We start from the raw sequence: 21,855 nt of genomic DNA on the forward strand, positions 1-21,855 counted from the left end.
ATTTCTTTTGAGGCTTTCTTGAAGCGTTACTACAGTGAGTCCTACTGCTGTGTGCCTGAGGAGTAACCTCAGCTCTCTGTAGATCAGCATCCTTATTTTGGCCTACCTGCCACATGCCCAGTTCTGTTACGGATCCCTACCAAGAAAATTGCCAAGTAGCTTCTAACTGCCCTCTGGCTAGATTTTAGAAGATGTATTTGGAGACATTTAGTAAGCTACGACCTGTGATTTTCAAGCTAACTGGTGTTCCAATACTGTGATTTTATAGGCATTTTTTGACAGACTCAAACTTACCTATAGTGCTGCAGTTCCAATTCTAGCTGCTGAATGTATATTTGCAGATGTGGCACTTCGTTAGCTTTCACTTCTAGCTCCTTCACTTTGCCAAGACTGTTAAGGACAGCGTGTCTCGCCTCTTCAACCTTCTTCCTCATTTCTGCTTGTTCCCTCTTCAGGTTACGGTTGCAGTCTTCCAGACTGACTAGAGCTTCCTGAGAGCTCTTCAGCTCTCTTTCCAACTCTTGATTGAACCTAATTGCTTCTTCAATTTGCCCATCCCTGGAGCTTCGGATGAGTTCCACTTCTTTCAGGACACTCTGAAGGCACTTGGTCTGGGAGTGGTTCTGCGTTAATGGTCTCTTACTCCCAATAAAACAGGTTCCCTCTTCCTTATGGTTAGCGTGGCTTTTCCGCAGTCCCACCTATAACGAACAGGAGCAGAAAGCAGGGAGAAATTAATGTGTTTTAAAGCAGCTGACATTTTAATCAAGACTGAAAATGGCTGGATTTTGTTTTGTTGTTTTGTTTTGGTTTTTTTTTTAACTTTTTAAATCACATATAGTTGATCAGCAACTAATAAGCTACTTACCTTTGTGAAATACAAAGAAACAATCTCTAGAAAGCAGTTTTTAAATACATACCTATAAATTTAAGACTACTAATTAAAGTGGGAAATTAGGTTATTGCACAAGTTTCTGTATAGATTTAGTGTCATTACTATAATCTGTCCTCAAAAGGCCAGAAGTATTCTAAAAAAAAATATTTCCAGGTATGTTTTTGAAGTCGTGTTCAGTAGAAGTGACCCGAGAGCAGCTGGTGGTGTTCTGGAGCGCTCATCTTTGTCCTTCTGATTCTTTTGGGGGCCTCTGACTGGTGACTTCATATTCACTTCTGACTTCCTCTCACTTTTCAAAGGAAAATGGTAAAAGTGGCTTTCACCTGCCATGCTGGACGTTGGTATTAAAACCAACCTGATCAGACCTGCCAGAACAAGGGGTGAACTCAGCCCTTCAGTCCTTTGCCTGTTCTGTGCTCTTTCATGCCAGAGTAATTTAACTGCTGTTAAGTATATATCTGTTTCAATTGAGCCAATACAGCAGAAACAGAAACCACCTCTGGAATTAATGGGGCTCTGCAGAGGAGCCAGAGGCTATCCATCAGCCCGTCTGCAAAACTGGCTCCAACCCTGAAGTCTCCTGACCACACTCTGAAGAAAATACACTTCTAATGTTTCTGAGGCAAAGCTCTCAGGCACTTATGACTGAGTCACTGTATGTGCTTGTGCAGGTAAGAATCCAGAAGTTCTTATGACTTTGGAAAAAACTCTTCCATGCACAACTGATATATAACTGACCAACTGCATGTGCAGCAAAAAAAGCAGCACTGTACACTCAGGTTTGTTAAACTCTTCTACAAGTTTAGCTGGGCATCCCTTAAACACGCCTCAAGTCACACTCACACCGCTGAAAACACAGCGTTTCGCCTTAAAGGCTCTACGTAACCGAGCCGTGCTACACAGGTAATGCCGAAGATGAAGGAGGGAGCTCGGTCTGTGCCGTACTCCTGTCACGCGTCAGCCCGGGGGCGGCGAGGTTATTAACACGGGCCGGTCCGAGGGCGGCATCCTTCCCCACCCAAACCTGAACCGGGGCTTGCTCCTCGGGCGGGCCGGGCTGCGGGGAGGCCGCGGGGCCGGCGCAGGAGCGGGGGGCGATGGCGGCCCCGCCGCCGGGCGGGCAGCGCTCACCTGCAGGGCCAGGCACCGGGCGTCGCTGCTCTGCAGGGCGGCCCGCATGTCCTCCACCAGCTCCCGCAGGCTGCCGTTCTCCTCCTCCAGCTTGGCGATGCGGTCCTCGGCCTGCTCCAGCGCCACGATCTCCTCGTAGCACTCCGGCGAGCAGGGCCCGGCCGGCCGCCGCGCCGCCGCCGCCTCCCCGCCGCCGGGCCGCCCCGCCGCGCCGCCTCCGGCTCCGGCCCCGGCTCCGGCTCTGGCTCCGGCCGGGTCCCGGCGGCGGCGGCGGCGGGGGCTGCGCAGCCGGATCTGGGTCTCGATGTGCTCGCTCTCCCGGCCCAGCGGCAGGCGCGGCACGGCGCGGCGCGGCGCGCTGCCCGCCTTGGTGCTGAAGTAGCCGCAGAGGCGGGCGTGGAACTGGCGGAAGGTGAGCTCGGCGGCCAGGCCCTCCCACAGCCCCGCGCACTCCTCGGGGTCGGCCGCCGCCTCCGCCGCCTCCTCCAGCCCCAGCACCTGGCACAGCGTCCGGAAGTCCTCGCCGGGGATCCTGCCCGCCCCGGCGCAGTCCAGGTGGTGGAAGATCTCCTGCAGGTACTGGTCCAAGCCGGTGGCCAGCACCACGATCTCGTTCTCCACGCCGCGGTCCAGCCCGTAGTGGTAGGCCAGGGCGCTCACCAACCACTGCGTGCGCCGGGCCGGCCGCCCGTACGGGTCCCAGCCCTCAGGCGGCTCCATCGCGCCCGCCGGCCCGGCCGCGCTCCCCGGCCATCCCGCCCCGGCGGCGGCTGCGCCCCCGCCCCGCCCCGCCTCGCCCCTCTGCCCGCCCCGCTTGGCGCCTGCGCCCGCGGGCGGGGCGGGACGGGACGGCGGCTGAGGGGGGCTGAGGGGGGCCGGGGGCTGAGGGGAGCCGGGGGCTGAGGGGGGCCGGGGGCTGAGGGGAGTCGGGGGCTGAGGGGGGCCGGGGCCAGAGGGGGGCCGGGGGCTGAGGGGAGTCGGGGGCTGAGGGGAGCCGGGGGCTGCCCCCGCTGGCGGAGCTCCCTTCGCCCGGCCGCTGCCCTCACGGGGCTTTAGGCTCCCGCCGGATCGGGGACCGTCGTCTACGAGGGGGCCGGCGGGCAAAGCCGACGAGTGCCGCCGCTCCCTCTGTCAGGAAAGGGGCTTCAGCCAGGCCTGAGCTCGAAGTTTGCTTCTGACTTCTTCACCAATGTCTTTCGGGTTCCTTTTTAACAGGAGCAAAGCGACAGCTTTGGGGAATTCAGCTTGACAAGTAACACTTGTGGACGAGTGAGTGGTCCCCCTAAATTCATGAAACTAATGTGCTTAAAAGTTGGTCTTCTGTTTGCTCCAGCTTTTCCACCTCTAGATGTGGTGTCTTTTTTATGGTATGGCTATGTACTTTTTAAGCTGTTGTCTGTGATAGAGCTGAATTAATGTTTAACTGGTTCAAATGACTGAGCTTTCCAAAGCAGTGATTTTTGTCACTTTTTGGCGATGGAGTAGCACCCGCATTGTTGAATGCAGCTGTGGGCAGGGAGCAGCTCGAGCAGGGCTGCTCCACCAGCAGGGACATGCCACGAGCCAGAGGGGACCGTGGCACCAGCTGTGCCCGAGGTCTGAACAGGGTAGCAGAGTTGGGGTGGTGATATCAGGCTCCATTAACAATCCCCAGACAAGGCGAGGTGGTGAACCAGGTCTGGGGTCCATCCAAGAAGCCTCACCAAGAGCAGCAGCAGATAGTGCCAGAGACAGGGCTGCTCGAAAGACTACAGTGCAGGTCCAAGGTCCATCCAGAAGACTGGGCAAGGACCAGAGATAGATACACCTTCAGCATCCCCCAGGGAAGGACAGGGGGCTCAGCGCTGGGTGCTTTTGGCCAGGGGCTGTGGGCAGGGGACCCACCTGAGGTTGTTCAGGGCAGCGCAAGTCTGCTGGTGCCCTCAGGGCCCCGATGCTGCTTTTACTTCCCGCAGTTGCATGGGAATGTTGTTTGCGTTCTGTGTACTGGGCATCATCAAGAAAAAACATCCTTTGGAAGTCTGTTGACCTTCCTTTTTTACTAAAAAACAGATTTCTGATTGTTTCTGTGGTAGGCTAGCAACATACAAGGCTGTCTGACTGAAAATCTCCTTTTTTTTTGTTACAAGGCATGGGTTCCCCCAGGGTACTCGATGCTGTATGCGGTCAGCCTTCCCATTCTCAAGGGCTGAGTTTTATCCCCCAGCGATCTTCTCTGTATTTCTTATGCAAAAATGGTAATATGTTTTGTCGTTGTGCAGTCATTAGGACTCTCCTGTCCAGCTCATGGATTTACTTCAGGGTTTCTTGGGTGGGATTTTTTTTATGTATTCTTGAACCTTTAAATGAGCATTTCTCACTTTTTCCTCTTATTTGAAGTAATACATAACTTGTAACTTATAATTTTGATTGACTTCAGGAGTGACTTGAGAAACTGGGTCCGTATATATTCCTTATTGACTCTCATAGCCATGTATACCTCTAAAACCTTTGCTTCTCTTAGTCTGGTAATGTTATTAATACAAGAAATTGAATTAGGGTCAAAATATCCCTGTAATGCAGCACCAGAGAGAGACAGGAAAGACAAAAACATAAACCTGGAATGTTTTTAGCAGATACTATGTAAATCCACATTTCTTATCCACACACATCAAACTGACTGACCCCAAACATCAGCTAAAGCATCAAGGCCCTGGAGTGAGACAACGCTACAATCTAAACTTGTTTTGATCTAGCCAGTTTCAATTGTAAAAATATTTACCAAGTGGAAATAATTGATTTAAAGGCTGCCAGAATCTTTGCCAGGCTATAAACCTGTCAGCGTAAATTGTGCTTTAGCACCTGTGGTTTCCAGTTGGGTTTCTTGGTGGTGTGTCTGGCTAGAAGAGAGGTATCCCCAACAGCTCTGGGGAGCATCTGGGCCTCTGTCGAATTCCTCGTTGCTCATTTGCTGGGCTTCTAGGTTGAAAGAGTGAAAGACATAAATGGCATGACAAATCTTTGGCTTTCTGTGTTACCACTGCAACAGGGAATTAAGAATGTCAGAATGATGTCAATTCATGTTCACCAAAGTTTCATCTCTGAAAGAAAGCGGATACTTGATACCAGCAAAACACCCCAAACCTTTGTGCCATTGAATTTTGTTTGATTTTTCAGGAAAAACTCTGACTGCTGGGCATGACAGTTTTGCATTATGTTTTCTTAGAAAATAACCACCTGACCCAAAACTTTTAAACACTAGACAACTGCAAAAACAGTTGGACTGGAGAAAAATGTCACTTCAGCCTCTCTGTGACAAGGGGGTTGTGTTCAGTAGAAGGAAACTTTCCTTTTGCAGCCTGCTTTTCTTGAACACTAACCCATGAATTGCTCCACACTTAACCTTTTTTCCAGTGCACTGCTTCTGATATCAGAGGTACAGAAAAGCACAGTGTGATTACAACGACTCTTGTGTTTGCTTCCAACTGGGGCAAGACTAAGATTTTTACTCCTGACCCAGACAAGGTTTGCCTGTTCCTTGGCTTATTCTCTAAGCCTGCTCAGGGAGATGGCAGAGTTTTATTAAGTAATCAAGGACTTTTTCTTTACTAAGTTGTTCCCAGTTTTGGTAGTGCACTCCAGTGTGAAAGTATCTTGAAGGAGTTCCAACTGTGGAAAGAGCTGATGGGAAAGCAGGATCTGAATGGAATGGCTCTTTCTACAGTGGTGTGGTAATAGCTGGAAATTAGAAATATAGTAAAATACTGATTTTGAAATTAGTTCACTGGATATTTTTATTTTAAGAGGTTAAAAGGTGCCATGATCAGACTTAAGCTTGTTTGCCAACGTCATTGATGTAATGATGTTTTAAATTGTATTAGGTAGCAATGGAATTAAACTATGCTTATAGAAAAAAATAGCTGATGCTTAAGTTAACTATACTTATATTTTCTTTCATGGTTCATATGTGTTGCAGAACTGAGGATCAGTACAGTTTGAGTTTATGTCTGACATTTCAGGATATTGGTAATCTGGTCTCATTTGTGTGGTGGGTTGTCGTTCAGTACACAGAGCCAGCCAGAACTGCAGGAGTGTGGAAGCTGCTCATCTTGCCAGAAAGATCACCTCATTACAGTAAAAAAAGAAGATTTTATTCTTTCCAGACTTTCTACTGTCAAGGAGAAAAGTGAAAATGTAGTGCTAAGTACCTAAAATTTGTTTTCCAACCCATTCCAACAAAGTCATACTGTGATGTTATTGATCCTTTTAAAATTCTTGTTTCCAAAAGAGTTGCTTTCACAAAGAACTTCAGAGATGAGTTAAAATAATGTTAGTGGTGCAGCGTTGTTCTTGGTATGTTCTTGAAGTTACTTGCAACTCCCAAAATTTTGGGCGTTGTCTTTGTTTGTTAGGTCCAGCGGATTGGGTCAGCTCTGTGTATACAGTAAGACAAAGAAGGAAGAATGTAGTTGAATGTCCCTACCTGTCACATAGTTCTGTTCCTGCCTGCAACATGTTTTCATTTAATACCTACAGAGACAAAATTTTAGATATATGCACGCACTGAGTGTATAGGTAATTCGGATAAACTGTGAAAAAGCCTGTAAAGATGTTCTGTATGTTTAGCAACATGAAGAGCGTATTGGGTGGATACAGGAAAGAGTTTCAGTAACTAATACAGGGAACCTTAGTAAGCTCCTGGTCATAAGGAAAATGTCTATGTTAAAAATAGACAAGAACCAGTGTCTGGAGCCTCTCTTGCTGTCGAGCTGATGGAAAACCACTGGAGTTAACAAAAGACCTTACCTAACTGCAACTTGGTTTTTATCCTGACTGATATTACTAATTAGATTGTGGTCATTCTCTTTGTATAAACGATTTAAAGGGAAGAAACAACATGTTATGTAGTCTGCAGAGGAAACAGCTGCAGCTCTCTGAATAACCAGGTGTTGTATTTGACATTTCTTAGCTATTCAGCATCTGGAACAGTTTCAAGGCTCTTCTACAGTAATTCGAAAAGAGAAATCTATTACTTTCAACTTTTATTTAGTGCTGCTGATGGGGTAAATGTTTCTTTTTTATGAACAAATTTTGTAGTAAATGGAGGGGGAAAATTGGAAATTCACAATAGGGTGAGACCAGAATTTGGCTCATAGTGCTTCAGTCAATATTACCCCTGGCTTTCTGTTTCTCTAGCTGATAAGTTTGCTAGCAGTTCCTGTGCAGGCTGTAGGGAGCAGGCGTGATCCAAGCCTCTGCTACAAGGTTTTAACTCCTGTTAAGTAATTTAGTGTGTATCTAAATTACTTCAGAGAAGTATTTTCTTTCTAAAACATTGATGCCATCTTAATTTCTGCTGTAAATTAAACTGTAGATTCTCAGGATAAACGTGTATTATTTAGATTTTGCTGCCTTAGAGCACTTTTTATCCTGGATATTTCTGAATACCAGAGATTACTAAATCTGTGTGTACGAGTGGGGGAATGGAGGTACAGTGACTGTAAGGAGCAGGTGCAAGGAGGATGATGGAAATTTTAGCCTTGGTGTTGAGACCCATTTTGTGTCTGTCTGGCCATTCCAATGACATCTAGAACCTGAAATACCTGGAAAATCAGAAGCAGTTTCCTCATGGGTAAGTTGGGCATCTTAGTGTCCAGTGCCCCAAAATGGCATGCTGGAGAGAGCGCTGCATACAGTTAGATGACACAGAGAACATGGGTGTCCCCTACTGCTTGTTATTCTGAGGTTTTACGCAGTTTGCTGAGGTGTCACACCTCCAAGCCTTTGCCTGAGAGGAGTCGTGAGTATAAGTTTCTGTCTTGATTTGGCTCTGCCAGCAAGCAGGGAGCGTGTGTCCTGTTTGCTGCTTGCTGAGACTCTTTATGCACTTTCAATAAACCACCAAGAATCTTAAGGCTCTCTTTTCCTATTGAGCCCAGCAAATCTTGAACTCCTTTCACAGTGGTACAGCTTCAGCAGAAGGAGCAGAAAATGTCCCTGTGCTCTGTGTGGCATACAGCACTGGTGGTTAGCTAGGTCTCACTCCTGGGGGTCAGAAGGTGCAGGTGCAGCAAGGCTTCAGGGAAGGGAAGAAGCAGACATGGGTCTCCTGCCTGCTGGGTAAATGTGCGGGCTGTGGAACTGCTTGTCCTGAGGAAGGTATGGACAGTGTCCACAGCCTTTTATTTCCTCACAGCTGTGTTGAAAATGGAAGTCTGGCTGCAGTCTGGCTGCAGTCCAGTCTAGTAGGTACCCAGCAGACGTGTCTACAGCACTTTTGATCTGAGGGCTGAGGTGGAAGATTGGCATCTAGGATTTGGGTCTTTATCTAGCATAGGTGTGAAAGGAGCGCCAACCTGTTCAATCGTTTTAGGATTTGGGCTTTTATGTGCTTTTCAGTTTTGTATGAAAAATTCAGGTGCTGTCATTATGTTTGAAAGAGATTTACCAAAACCCATGAGTGAGGGCAGCAGCAGGGTACCGGAATGGCACACAGGAATCTGTATTCTTTCATTCTTAGAGTACACCCTGAAATGTTGAAGCTTTTATTCATCAGGAAAGTGTTTCATGATAATCATGTTTTATTCCACTGGCATTTTAAATTCCATCCAGCTGCTTTTTCGCAGACAACTGAGATGTCAGCCTGAGTTCCTAATGATGGGTTCTGAGACATAATCATGTGGGAAAACAGAGAACTGAAATCTGTGCAATGAATCGCCCCACCCTTTTGCACCCCTCTTGTGTGAAATATTGTCAAGCTAAATGGACTAAAGTGGGCTTAAATATCGAGCTGTTCATATAAAAAGTAGGATGTGTGGTTTGTGCAAGGAGACAAAATATTTAATTATTATTTGGTGTATAATTGTTTAACTAACCCTGTAATCGTTTTGCTGCTGTCTAAGGAAGAGGAAGTTGATATGTAAGTTGTGTGTATATGGAATGTTAGTTACAGTTTAGGCAATCTGAGTCTCTGAAAAGGGAGTTAGTGAATAACTAATGTGCCTGAATTCATGCTAGTTTACTGCTCAGTGATTCAGTGTGTAGATAGCCCCATGTTACTGTCTCCGAAAAACATATTTCTACTTGTTTCCAACTGATTTATTCTTACTTCTGCTGAGTCATTTGGATGGTCATGCTTTTCAAATTACTGAAAAGAGAACATGCTCAGACATATTCTTGATTTGTTAGCTGCATGAGTAATTAATTACATAGTACCGATTGTAGACAATCCTTGTCTCATTCCTTTGCCCACTCTGTCATAAACATCATCTGTGTTCAAGGCAACAAAGACAAATTTATCCAGTGAAAAAATAATTTGAAAATGTGTGAGAGGGAACGCAATTGCAGGGTTTTTTGTTTTAATTCTAGGTTTATGTGTCAACACTTGCTAAATATTCAGTGTTCATAATGCTTCATAAAAGTACAGATGTGAGTAGGGCAGGTGTTGCTCAGGCTGCCAGCAGACTGTCCTGCAACTCTCTGGGCTGGTGCAGAGCTGCTCATCCCCGCTGCTTGGCAGTGAAGCTGCCCTGCTCCTGGCCGTGCCAGGCATGGGTGGCAAGACGTGGAGGAAATGACTTCTCCATAGGTTTAGTTCAAGTGGGTAGCTCCCCCTATTTATTGTGACACACAGGCTATTCAGAAATGACAGGAATGGAGAAAAATATTTTAAAATCCGCTGCTTGGTGCTGAAGCTGCCCTGCTCCTGGCCGCGCCAGGCATGGGTGGCAAGATGTGGAGGAAATTACTTCTCCATAAGTTTAGTTCAAGTGGGTGGCTGCTCCTATTCGTTATGATATACAGGCTATTCAGGAATGACAGAAGTGGAGAATAACATTTTAAAGTGAAAGTAAGGTGTAAGCTTGTTGGCAGGGAAAGCCCATAGCGTTTGAAGCATGTGAAGCGTCAGCACTGAGTGGTGTTTTCACTTCAGTTTCTAGGGCAAACTACTGAAGCGTGAGGCTACTGGAGCTACCAGCCACACGCCAGCTTCTGGAACGTCCATGTGCGCTGTGGCTTATTCCGCCTTAGCGCAACTTGATAAAAAAGCCGCTCCCCTGTGTGAGAAGCCTGATGGAAGGAGCTCTGGGCGGCAGCGGCTCGGTGGCCGGCTCAGTGCTCACTCGGAGGGCCGGGCTGCACGGGCGAGCTGTCCCGGAGGGGACTGCCGGGCTGCGGGGCGAGCTGGGGTGGAGGCGAGGAGGAGGCGAGGCCGAGGCCGCGGTGAGGCCTGCGCTGGCCTGGCCTGGCGTGCGCCCGCAGCGCATCTCCGGGCGGCCGCTGCTTTGGCGGCTCAGGGAGCGGCTGGTCCCTGGCAGCAAAGGTCGGGAGCCGAGCCCTGGCCCCTCCGCGGGGCTGGCAGCCACCCGCAATCCGGGACCCTCGGTGGTGCCCCGGGCAGCCTCTGTCGGCCTGTCGCTGGGCTGGCCCGCTCTGTCCACACTTAGCTGCAGGGGCTCCCCCTGCTTCCTAAAAACAAACTTTCAAACCTCAACTCTCCCCTGCAGTTAGGCAAGAAACTGATAGTGGAGAGCCTCAGCTGACATCCCCCTTCTTTGCTTTTTTCAGCGTTGTGTTGTTGTTTGCCTAACACACTGTTACCCTGGCTTAGTTGCTTGGAGACTTTTGTGTGGATCATCCTTGGACCCAAAAATGAACGCGTTGAGTATGTGTATTACGTACTGTGAAAGAATTTTTGAAATGGAAGTTTTTGGACCCCTTCATGATATCCTTCCTTGCTCCTGCTTTGGTTCTAGTAGAGATTTTTATTTCAGCACTAAAATAAAATTGTCTGTCTTGTTCTGTAGCCTTTGAGTCCTTTGTCTGACTGTACGTCAAGATGGCAGAGCACAAGCAGAATTCAAAGGCAGTGGAAGAGGAGGAGGTGGAGGAACATGATAAAGAGATGACAGACTTGAACACAATCTGCTCTGAAAGCAGTTTTGAGACTGAAAACCTAGAGGTGCTTGGGAGTGGTGGATGTCTGACCCCAGAGGGTGAAAGCAGCAGGCTCCTCCCGTCTGAAGAAAGTTCAGTGGAACCGGATGGCTCCCATACTGTGACCTGCACACTCACAGTCTCACTAGCTGTCCCTGCCCTGCCTACAGGTAAGTATTTGACACAGGTTTACCTAAGAACTCTTCCTTTATTACTTCATAAATTTGTGTGGCAGAGTCCTTAATGGCTTAAGGAAATAATGTTAGAAAAGATGTTGGTTGATTTGAGTTTTCCTGGGTAGATTGCTCAAAAAACTGGCAGTGGGACATGGGAGCCTTTTATCGCTGGGTGATCGTCACTCGTGACTGAAACCTTTCCTGACTGCTGACTTTTCAGGAGTCACAGTTACTCAAAGGTGTTTTCTGGCATATGTTCACAACTTGACTAATTGTGATTTTGGGTAGTTTAAAGGTGGTATTGTCATTTTAGGAGAAGGTGGCAGCTGTTCAACAGATGAGGTATGATTCTCCTGTGGCGTATGGGTATAGCACAAACAGGTACATTCAGCCTTCCCACGAGCAGTGTGGAACTCTGCTCATGAAGTTCTCTGGGTAACAGGACATGCATGCCTTGGGAATGGCAATCACTGGCCATCATGCTGCAGGAAGTGAGGATGAAGGGGAGTGTTCCAGGAACTTTATGGGCCAGTACGGTAGTTAAACCTGGGTAAGAACTGCAGGGTTAGGCACTGGGATAAGAGTTTCATGTTCACCAGTCATCTGTGTTCAGATTTTTGTTGTCACACTGCCTGTTGCAATTTGGTCATTGCAGAGAGCATTAATTATCCCTGAAAGTATCAACTTTGATAACATTCAATGCTTCCAAATGATTCTCTTATTCTCTCTAGGACAAAATCGGGAGAAATCCAATCCCCCTGGTACGCAAGGAAAGAGAATTCAAGTTGAAGAATTGGGATCTATTCCAAGAATGCGACGTTGCTATCACATTGAGTACTTCCTTCTACCAGATGACCTCGTACCTAGAAAACTGGATTTGGTGTTGTTTGGAGTCGTTGCAAAACTATTTACAGAATCCAGTTCTGAGGTAAAAGATACAATAAAACTAAGTAATCCAAAATGTCATATATGGAGGGTGGGAGAAGTTTTCAGATATGGAATGATTTAGCTGCATATTGTTTTAACAGCTGCTTAGGCCTTATCTTCACACACAGATATAGGACAAAAATCAAGGAAAGAACTTGACTCTGCTAGTCCAGATCAGCAGTAACTTCTTACATTTATAGTAAAAGGCTGGTGGATTTCAGAGTATTTTACTTTTATTTTCCTCTAGATTATCAGTTTACTTGGGATTATAGCTTTTATCTTTCAGGTACCAAAATAATAATTTGAAGGCAACTATCAATTTTATTAACAATGAAGAAAAAAATGAAATTTATGCCTCTAATCTTTGTTGAAGAGAAAAAGATTTTTAAGGTACTTGAAGAATTTTGCAAATTTTGTTTTGTTTAGGCTTGTGTCTAACTGAATCCTGCACATTCAAATCCAGGAATGTAAAAATTGGATATATTGTTTTGAATACACCTTGGTTTGTTAAGAAACTATTTCTACAAGGTCGATACTAAAATAATTACTTTTCTTTTTGAGAGACAGAGAGAGATAGACTGGTGGTTTTAAATACTCTCAGGTTTTGTCTTTGCACGGCAATCTTTCTAATGGCCCTCTTTGATTGCTTTACACTTCTTCTGAGTATCAGCTTGATGTATTTGTTAGACAAAATGCACTCATGAAGTAGCTGATTGAAATGTGTTATATTGGCACTCTGAGTGCTTTGTTCTTACAGTTTACCATCATATACGTGAGAAGTTTAGTGCTGGTACTTTAGTTTTATAAATACCAATTCAGCATTTTAAAGTGTATATACTTGCTTTTACAGTATTCCATTAAGTCTTCAGTCCACGATCTCATGCTGAGCAACAGCTTAATTACTCTTTGTTCTTATCTCAGATCTTTGTATCAGATCTTGACTTCATAAGGCTACTTTGAATCCAACAAAGTATGCTGCTCTGACACAGGAAGGGAGAGGGGTATCATGTAAGACCCAGCACAAGCTGGAGAAATAAGAAATGTACTATTTGCGAGCCGTGGTGATAGTGGTCAGCATGTGAATAGAAGTTCTTCAGCTCCTGTAAAAATTTTCATCTTTTGTTTTAATAGGCTATTACACCATGGTTTGAAAATGACAAGATGTGGATATCATGGAACCATAGTGTTGTTGTCGATGTCACTAATGAATATGTAATAAAACTAAGAGATCATAAAATAATTTTAAAAATCTGGGATACCAAGGACAAAGTTTCCTCAAAAGTGGGGCGTGGTAAACCAAAACCTACTTCTTCACTAGAAGGAGACACAGAGGATGTTGGTAAGTCTAAGGCAAACAGAAACGTTGTAAAACATATCTGGAAATTGTGACTGCACCTATTGATAAGTTATCGTTGAGATTATTTGACATTCATATGTCATTCCCACTAAAATAATTCCTACTCATTTGTGTTTTAATGGATGCATGAGTCATTTTCTGAAAAGTTTGATGGGAGGAAAATATAATTAGGCCTATAATCTGAACTTTTGAAAACTAGCGAGCTATTTGAGGCTGTTAGGTAGTAATGATAGTAATTAACGTATTCATTTTTCAAAGATGGATTTTTCTTTTTGTTGTCCTGAGAAGAAGCAAAAACTTGTACAGCCACATTTTTATGCTGTACACCTTTCAGTTTCATCTTCTCCCCATAACTTGAATCTATCCCTAAATTTTGGTCACACTAGCTTCAAGGTCAGTGGTTTCAGAGACAGTTATTTTATAATTTATAATTAATTTTTACTAATTGCGTTTATTTAATTAGAGGAGAGAGACCTTCTTAGGGGTCTTACAGACATGTATGAAATGAGATATTGGTCCTTAATAAATACCAGAGGACTATTCATGAGATGAAACCTATAGGAAATGGGGTATCCTTTGTTCTGATGTCTTGAAACTACTGTTAAAATATTCATAATTTGTTAGTAAAATACTGTAATTTTTCTCGCTTTCCCATGTGTATGAGTGGATAGAGATTTGGTGAGGTTATAAGATTTTAAATGCTAGTTGATAGGGTGTTGGGTTTCTTTTGATTGAACTGATATTAATAAATCAAATGTTTGCTCAGATGTGGTAGGGTTTATCAGCAAATAGACTTTGCAATTGGTGGAAATTTCTGACAGCATTCAGTTTTCCTCTTTAGATAGGTTGAGCATCTGAGTAGCTGTTGATGAGGAATGAAGACTTGTTTGTAGTTCAGTATTTTCTTAAGTGCAGCCTTACATTTTAGCCACAGTTTAAAACCTTTTCCTTCTCCGGTTGCACACTTTCAGAGGAGTCTGTATGACGAAGTCCACTCAGCTCACTGCCAGGGCTGTTTGCCTCCTCTGCAGGCTCAGTATTCTGGGAATTCCCACTGACCTCAACTGCCCCAATACTTTCTTCTGAATATGTATTCTTGTGAAGTACACAAGGGGAACATTTTGTGCTAGATTCTTCGGTGGACTTTGAGGTAAATCTCAGTAACTCTGGTGACTTCCATCTCCAGATGAACAGAATTGAAGTCTAAGAGTGGCTTCTCATAGATAGTAGGAAAAGGGGAAGAACTGCCATGGGAAAATCATTGCTCAAAATTTGAGTGGCTCAACCAGACTAAGTAATGAAGTCTAAACCAGGGAATTTATTTTATTTTATTTTCCTGATAGGTGGGGTAAAACACACAGTACTATTGCAAAGAAAATTCTTTGAAGAGAGTCAGCCAGCACCCAGCCGTACAAGAATCAAAGCAGTGAAGAAGCCCAAGGCACAGGAGAAGTCTTCAGCCCTTCCTGCTGAAGGTATAACAATATGGGAACTGGAATTGGCTTATGGGTGGAAAGGGAGGGGGAGTGCAATGGTACCTTGACTAATGGGCAAGCAGGAACAGGACCGAGGAATCTGCTGAGGGAATGAGGTGGTGCAGGAAAACGGAAGGTATTAATAGTTAGAACAAATTTTTAATAGCTTTGGACTAGAATTGGGACAGAAAAGAGATTTAGCTGGCTCACAGAAAGTTTCTGAGGAATGCTAGGAAAAAAAACATCGGGGTTTTCTGCTGCTTCATGGTTGTAAGCGATTACATTAACATCTAGAGCCATGACTAAAACATAAGCTCCCAGATTCTTGCTGTTTTTCTGCTGTTGGTAGGTATCTGGAGTCCAGTAGCAGAATGTCACATTTTCTTTGAATTTCTAGTTTGTGGAGAAATGTAAAAGTTTATTCCTGACAGTGGTGGGAGCCCAATTGTATGCAGTCTTGTAATCTGGCCTTGCCTTGTGCCAGCTGAGAACCTGCTGCAATACTGCCGCAAATAACAATAAAAACTGGCCTTCTGTCAAGTTCTTCATCTAGCATCAGTGTGTTTGTAGCTACATCTTCTTAAACCCATCTGCTAGCTTTCCTTCTGCATTCTGGAGCCCAGTTCAAGCCTGCTGACCACAAAGCTGGGATTTATGTGCATCGTTGTACTCAGAAAGCACATGGCACCTTGTTACAGTGCCTGGCTGGAGATCATGGGGGTTGAGAGCTCACAACAGCAAATGAAGTCAAGAGCAAATGAATGAAAACTTAATTAAAGAAAGTTAAAATAAATACATAATGCTGAGAATTCTGAAAAAAATAGGTTTTTGGCTTTCCAGTTGGGCTGCCAAGGTTAGTGGAATTTCCCTTATTTCTTTGTACTTCAATTTTCAGTCTCCACAATGAAGATAATGCAGAAATTGCTAAAGTTGAGAAAGCAAAGAGATACTTTAGCAATGAGTGTTATAGTACTCTCTAGGAGGACTCCAGTAATACTTTTGCTACAGCAGGTTTAGTCCTTGGATGCTTTGTAAGAAGTTACACCAAGACCTGCATTGTGCAGTAAGGAAAAAGCTAACTTGAAATATTATTTCACTGAGCAACACAATGAACAATAGTGTGCTATTGGGCAGAGGAAATATGTGTTTAATCATCATCTGAGATCTCAGATACATATATGTACCAAAGGACTGAATTCAAGCAGCATAGACTTTTTATTTTGAAAATTTCTACTTGTAGGCAGTTGGCCTTGCAATTTAATAGTTGTTTTCATAGAAGGTTTTTATGAAGAAAAACATGTCCAAAAAGTACCGGAAAGCAATTATTATGAAACTCTATATTTTGACTTCAATAATATTGTGAAAATGCAAACAAGATGTTTGCTTGTTTGTTTTCCTTTGTTTTTCCCTTAATTTTAGGTTCTTGTGGTGAAAAAGGATCTAACAGCTAGTTCCTCCCTCTGTGTTATGTCTGTGATTTTGTTAGATCTACAAACAAAAATAGACTTGCCAAATATTTAGATAAAATTATCCAAAGGGAAACTTTGTTACTGCAGTAAGATACTGGGTATTCAGCAGATAATGTGATTTCCTCCTATATTAGCATCTGATGCAGGGCTGCTTACATTATGTTGGGGAGCAGTCTGTCACCAGCTTCTATTGATTATTTTAATTTTTTTTCTTTTGTTTTCTTTTGTTTTCTAATGATTAGTAACATGCACCATTAAAGTAGGAGTAGATTAATTGCTGGGGTAATTAGGCTGGCAGAATGCATCTGTATTTTGGTAGTAGTGCCATCTAGTGATGGGCCCAGAGAGGATTGATAGACCAAATAGTGAAGTCTCCAAAGGTAGAGAGTGTATTCAAGGAGATGAAGGACAGGAACATGGCTTGTGGTTCAGATGAATGAAAAAATGCCAGTGTTTTGCCTACTTGCTAACCCATTCTGTGTTAAGGAAGAAAGGAACGTCCTGAAGATCTCTTTAAGTTTCTTTTCATTGACTTTGAAAAACTCTATGCACTACTGAATGTACCGGTACTTGTGCTCTGTAAAACAGGTAAATTGTTACAGTTTCTCAGTAGCCTGATTATAGCCAGGTAAAAACCTAATCTTGCATTGCTCCACCTTTGAATACTTCTAGATGATGACAAATTTTGTTCTTTTTTATGTGGAACATATTCAGCTATTCAAGCGCAAATTCTCCTTGCTATTCATACGATGTTGATTTGCTCTAATCTCACCGTAATTAAGACCTACATCTCACTGTAGTTAAGACTGCTACATTGTGAGGATAAGTGTTGAGTAATTAGCACTGAAATCTGTGACTGTAGAGTGTTTTTCCATAATAAAATGATATTTGAATACAGTTAGGGGTACTGTACCATACTTATGGCATATATAAAACATTGACTAAATATCTGGACATTTCTATATATTGTATAAGAGATCTGGACACTGGTAATATTACTCTTTTTTTGTATTCACTACAATAGCAATTAGAACACTTTATTAAAATAAATGAGCAAAAGTAATGTATTATTTCTTATGTATGCAGTCTTTCATGCATTAAGATAATGTTATTGACATCAGTATCTACTTAAGGACAGATAGGACATGCAGAGCTAACAGAATATTTTTGGGGTATTCTCACCCCATTTTAATTACTTTTTAATTCCTAGTTTTGTTTTAAACTGCAGCATGATAATTACCACGGAACTTATTTTTCTAGGAAATAAAGTATGACTTCATAATACTTTAGTTTCTCTGCATGATCTCTCAAAGTCCATCAAAAATATTTTACTTTATATGTATTAAGCTAATTGAAATCATCCTTTACATGGAGACAAAAATTAAATGGATCATGGTTTTGAGTTACAAATCCAGCTTGCATAAGACTTCTCATGAAGTTTCCCACGAGCTTTACAGATGCATTTTGTTAGTCTTGTTTGAATTATCAAAACATAGGAATACTTAATGATGAGTGTAAAACTTGTTTTAATTCAGCAGAAGAGACCGATCTGAATGAACTAGCAACATCTAATTCTGGTTTGACACATCCATCAAGGAGAGATGACTTAAGTACAGTGAGGTAAGAATGTTGCTCTTGCACTGGGAAATGTTCATGTGTTAAAAATGTAGTTGAATATATGTAATTGTTTTTCAGTATTTATGTTTGGGTTTTTTTTTTTAATGTTTTGTAGTTATACCGTGGTTTCAGAAGTGGCTATCTACTGCTTTTTGCACCCATGCCTACTGATTATAGGAAGGGACCAAAAGCATCAAGATCCCCTTTAATACATCAAGCTGGTTAATAGTATATTTGGGGTGAAGTAGGTGTTTATGAAATAATTACATAAAACAACAAACTTTTCTTGGCGTACTTGATGGTGCGTGTTTTTTCTTCACTTGTACCTTGTGACTTCAGATAATCTGTGGGACAAAATAGTGTCAGTGAGACTAGATGGAGGAGGAAGTAGGAGTTACTCTGTTGCTAGTTAGTTGCTCAACTGAAAGTGTTAGGAAGTGGCAAGTGAGGAGTGATTATATCCAGGGTACCTCATTCTTTTGGAAAGGTTGAAGGTAGTGTCAACAGTAACAGTTGCCAGCAGAACAGGCTTTGAGTGCTGGGTGAGCTCAAAGGATTAACTCTGTAACCATCAATTTGCATCAGGTCAAATTACCACGAGGTAATTGTCTAAAGCAAATGAGATAATCATGAGTTTCTACTGCTGTAGTAGTGTAGTTCCCTGTTTGCTCTGTTCTGCTTTTAGGAACAGTTATTCACTCTTTTGGTTTAATAAGTCATTTGTTTTAATAGTTTTCAGTGGTAAATTTCTAGCAATTAGCATGTAACTCTCTTAAAATTGTAAAAAAGGCTAGAGGGTTGGGGACTTGAGAAACTATAACATTTTAAAAGAATCACATTTTCGTGATTATTATTCATAATGGAAAACTTGAAAGAGAAATAGAAATGAATCATGAATAGGGTGTATCTCAAATACATCATCCAGAATGTCATCTAAAAAAATATAATCTCTTAAATGACTTTCCAAGGTTCCCATTTTGTTTCTAAAAACTGATTTGGTGATAACACAAGATAACAAATCGACTCCTGTATTCTGTGACGTGCTTTCTAATTTTATGCTATTTTGTAAGTTTAAGAATTTCTCCTGTACAAGATTTAGTCAGATTGTTACTCTGCTCAAAAGATAATGAAGTCAATGAAAGGACTCTTCATACCTTCAGCACAAATTTATGAACTCAGCTTCATGGATGAATATTTCCAAGTATTTTGTACATTGTGAGAACAGTACCATTTCTGATGAGTGCATCTGTAAGTGAATCTTGCAGTTCAAATCATAAGGGTTTTGTGTTGCAGAAAGAAAACATGCAGTTGTAGAGATGAAGAAAATCAGCAAGAACATTGAATTGCACATGGAAGCAAAATATTTTATTTCAGATAGTTTTCATTTAAGTGCAAAACTGTATTTCAAAAAACCCCAAACATTCTCCCAACATGCAGAAAATCTAGACACTTTGTTTTAAGTCCCTAGCCTGTATTCTTCTGAGCTGCTAGAGACTGAATGCTGCTTTAACAAAGGTGCTGTATTGTAAGATTTGAGAAAATCCTGATTTTTAATCTATGTCTTGCTACATCATCTTGCATAATTATTGGCTTGCTGCCTGTTCTGTTTTTAACAGTCTTCAATTCCTGGTCTGTAGACTAAATGGACACTTCCTGTTCATGTTCACCATATTATAGCCTTTGCCAACTGAGCTATTTCTTTCTGCATTGTGTATTTGAGTAGGAAAGTAAATACCATATGATTGCATAATAAAATAAAATGGGGCCCTCTGAAGCTTTGTAACTGCTAGAATCAGTTGGGCTAGTGTGTTTATGTCTTACATAGCTGTTTGTGATAATAGAAATGAAAAAACAACCTTTGAAATGGGATTTATTTATGGGAGGAGATACTCAGTGTAAATATGAGTTGGTGTTGTTGAAACTAAGTAGGGCTTTTACTCCAAAAATAGCACTGGTGAAATATTGCTCTGTAACTCAGGATGTGAATTGTTGCTGCTTTGTGTCCCATGAGCATGTCCTTTCTGCTCAAAGATGAGTTGTCCACCTTGTGTAAGATATAATGTAGAACCCCAGGGCACTACCTTACTTTGGACTTGCTCTGCATTTTGTAAGCATCTATACTGCTGAAGTATAAGGATATTTGAAAGATATTTGTCCGGTTTAAGTCTGAAAGTGCAGTTCCTTATGCTGTTACAGTTCCCTTGCATGCATTTATGCTGTCTGTCATGCTGGTAAGAACATCCTGCTGAAACATCAACAAATGAGATCAGTATTTTGAAAAATGAAGAGTATGTATTTAGTCTTCATCTAAACTTAACTTTCAGTACAGATTAATTGGAATAGAAATAATTTTTAGGTAGAAGTATTCTAATTACTGGAAATATAGAGGTATTACAGTCTAATGACACAAGAGCTATGTAAGGATCTTTATGAGGATATTAGTTCTTCTGGATAAATTTACCTCTTCAAAGTGAAGCTCGAACAGGATAACAGGAATGAACATTATATCCTTACATACATCACTGTTGCTCTTTCATATACCTGAACATTCTTATTCCACCTGTATTGTGACTGTGGTGATGTTTCTTTCAAGCTTCATGTTCAAAGAACTAGTATCATCATGATCATGCCTTACAGAGAACTAGTGAGTTACCTGCCAAGCAGCCTACGTGTTTACTCTAAAAGCAGATCTGAGATTCAGGAGGTTATGTTTTACCAATTTGATTGGCAAAGTCTTGCTGTTCCTTTGCATACCTGGAAAAGATTTCTTTTTTTTTTTCTCCTGAAGAATCAACTTCTTTCTTCCTTCATTTTGTATCAAAAGTCTATAGCCAGGAAATATGATAGTCACAATAATTGTATGCTGCGTTTCTTCTCTTAAATTGGTTCCAGAAAAAATCTTAATATTGATGTAAATGCCCACAGATGGTCTGATAGCCTCTATGTTTTTCAATCTTCAGTGGGGAGTTTTCCAACAAATCCATGTTACCTCCATGAACTCCACATTACAGTTTCCTTCATTTATTCCCAACACCTGGAGGTTCCTATATATAGTGATGGTCTCTAGGGTCTCTGACTCTTTGCAGTGATTTATTTATTTTTTATCAAGGCAAATGAAACAGCTTTATTGTTTTTAGTTTTAGCAGGTCTGATTTTTTTTTTTTAGCATGACAGTTTACTTACAAAACCACATGTAAACTTCTAAAATTTGATTTGTTGTTTCCAAAGCAATTATTTTGACAGTCTGTCATTCACTGCTTAGCTAATATTACAGTTATTAACAATTTTTACTATGTCTTTATAGGAATACAGACATGTCAGGAAGCTGTATTTTCAATGTTGATCACATTTAGTGCTGTAAAACCACACAAACAACCTTCTCTCTACCCACTCCCAGCTATTACTATGATCCTTTTTGAAACATCTCTGAGGATAGGTACAGTTATTTGGGAAATGCTTAGCTTAATCTGGGTAATGAATTATTATTTTTAGTGCTATAAATATACATTGCTTCAAGCTCCACAGCCACAGTCTTGATTTGTTGCTCACTGCATGGATGCCTTCCTGAATTAAAATAATATTTGTGAAGCAGCTGAAGAATTTAGACCTCTGAGATTAAAATTCCTGGGAGGAGGAGGAAGAAAGGATTTTTGAAAGATTTAATGCCAAGGATAAAAGGGAAGATGTTGCACATATTAGTAAATCTGAGAGAAAACACTGTAGATTGAATATGATAATCTGGAGACAATATTCAGCACCAGAAAACATTAAAGCAATCATTGTGAGAAGCTATGGGGGCAGGAGTCAGGGAGAGTTGGACTTTGTGTCCCAAGCATGTAATACTAGTCGCACTCAGAGATGACTTGATGACATGGAGCTCTTGTAGTCTATG

At 42.3% G+C, this 21,855-nt stretch overlaps 2 protein-coding genes across 6 annotated transcripts in view; one reads left to right on the forward strand and one right to left on the reverse strand.

The window, feature by feature from the left end:
- EFCC1 (EF-hand and coiled-coil domain containing 1) overlaps positions 1 to 2,800 on the reverse strand; it is a 58,149-nt gene extending 55,349 nt beyond the window's left edge. The window contains exons 1-2 of the mRNA XM_032995839.2: positions 2,027 to 2,800; positions 295 to 701 (exon numbers count right to left, since the gene is read on the reverse strand). Of these exons, the coding sequence (XP_032851730.2) occupies positions 295 to 701; positions 2,027 to 2,746 (1,127 nt within the window). The 5' untranslated portion in view covers positions 2,747 to 2,800. The remainder of the gene's footprint in view (positions 1 to 294; positions 702 to 2,026) is intronic.
- Positions 2,801 to 3,072: 272 nt separating this feature from the next.
- The window catches only part of CFAP92 (cilia and flagella associated protein 92 (putative)), a 45,153-nt gene continuing 26,370 nt past the window's right edge, over positions 3,073 to 21,855 (forward strand). For 4 of the 5 annotated variants that reach the window (XM_032995805.2, XM_032995808.2, XM_032995809.2 and 1 more), the window contains exons 1-6: positions 3,073 to 3,295; positions 10,813 to 11,112; positions 11,850 to 12,046; positions 13,177 to 13,384; positions 14,746 to 14,877; positions 17,882 to 17,966. In XM_032995805.2, coding sequence (XP_032851696.2) covers positions 10,845 to 11,112; positions 11,850 to 12,046; positions 13,177 to 13,384; positions 14,746 to 14,877; positions 17,882 to 17,966 — 890 coding nt within the window. In that variant the 5' untranslated portion in view covers positions 3,073 to 3,295; positions 10,813 to 10,844. The remainder of the gene's footprint in view (positions 3,296 to 10,812; positions 11,113 to 11,849; positions 12,047 to 13,176; positions 13,385 to 14,745; positions 14,878 to 17,881; positions 17,967 to 21,855) is intronic. The other variant, XM_032995806.2, reaches the window with a different exon arrangement.

This window comes from Tyto alba, unplaced genomic scaffold (genome assembly GCF_018691265.1).
Source record: "Tyto alba isolate M040663 unplaced genomic scaffold, T.alba_DEE_v4.0 Super-Scaffold_49, whole genome shotgun sequence".
NCBI lineage: Eukaryota > Metazoa > Chordata > Aves > Strigiformes > Tytonidae > Tyto > Tyto alba.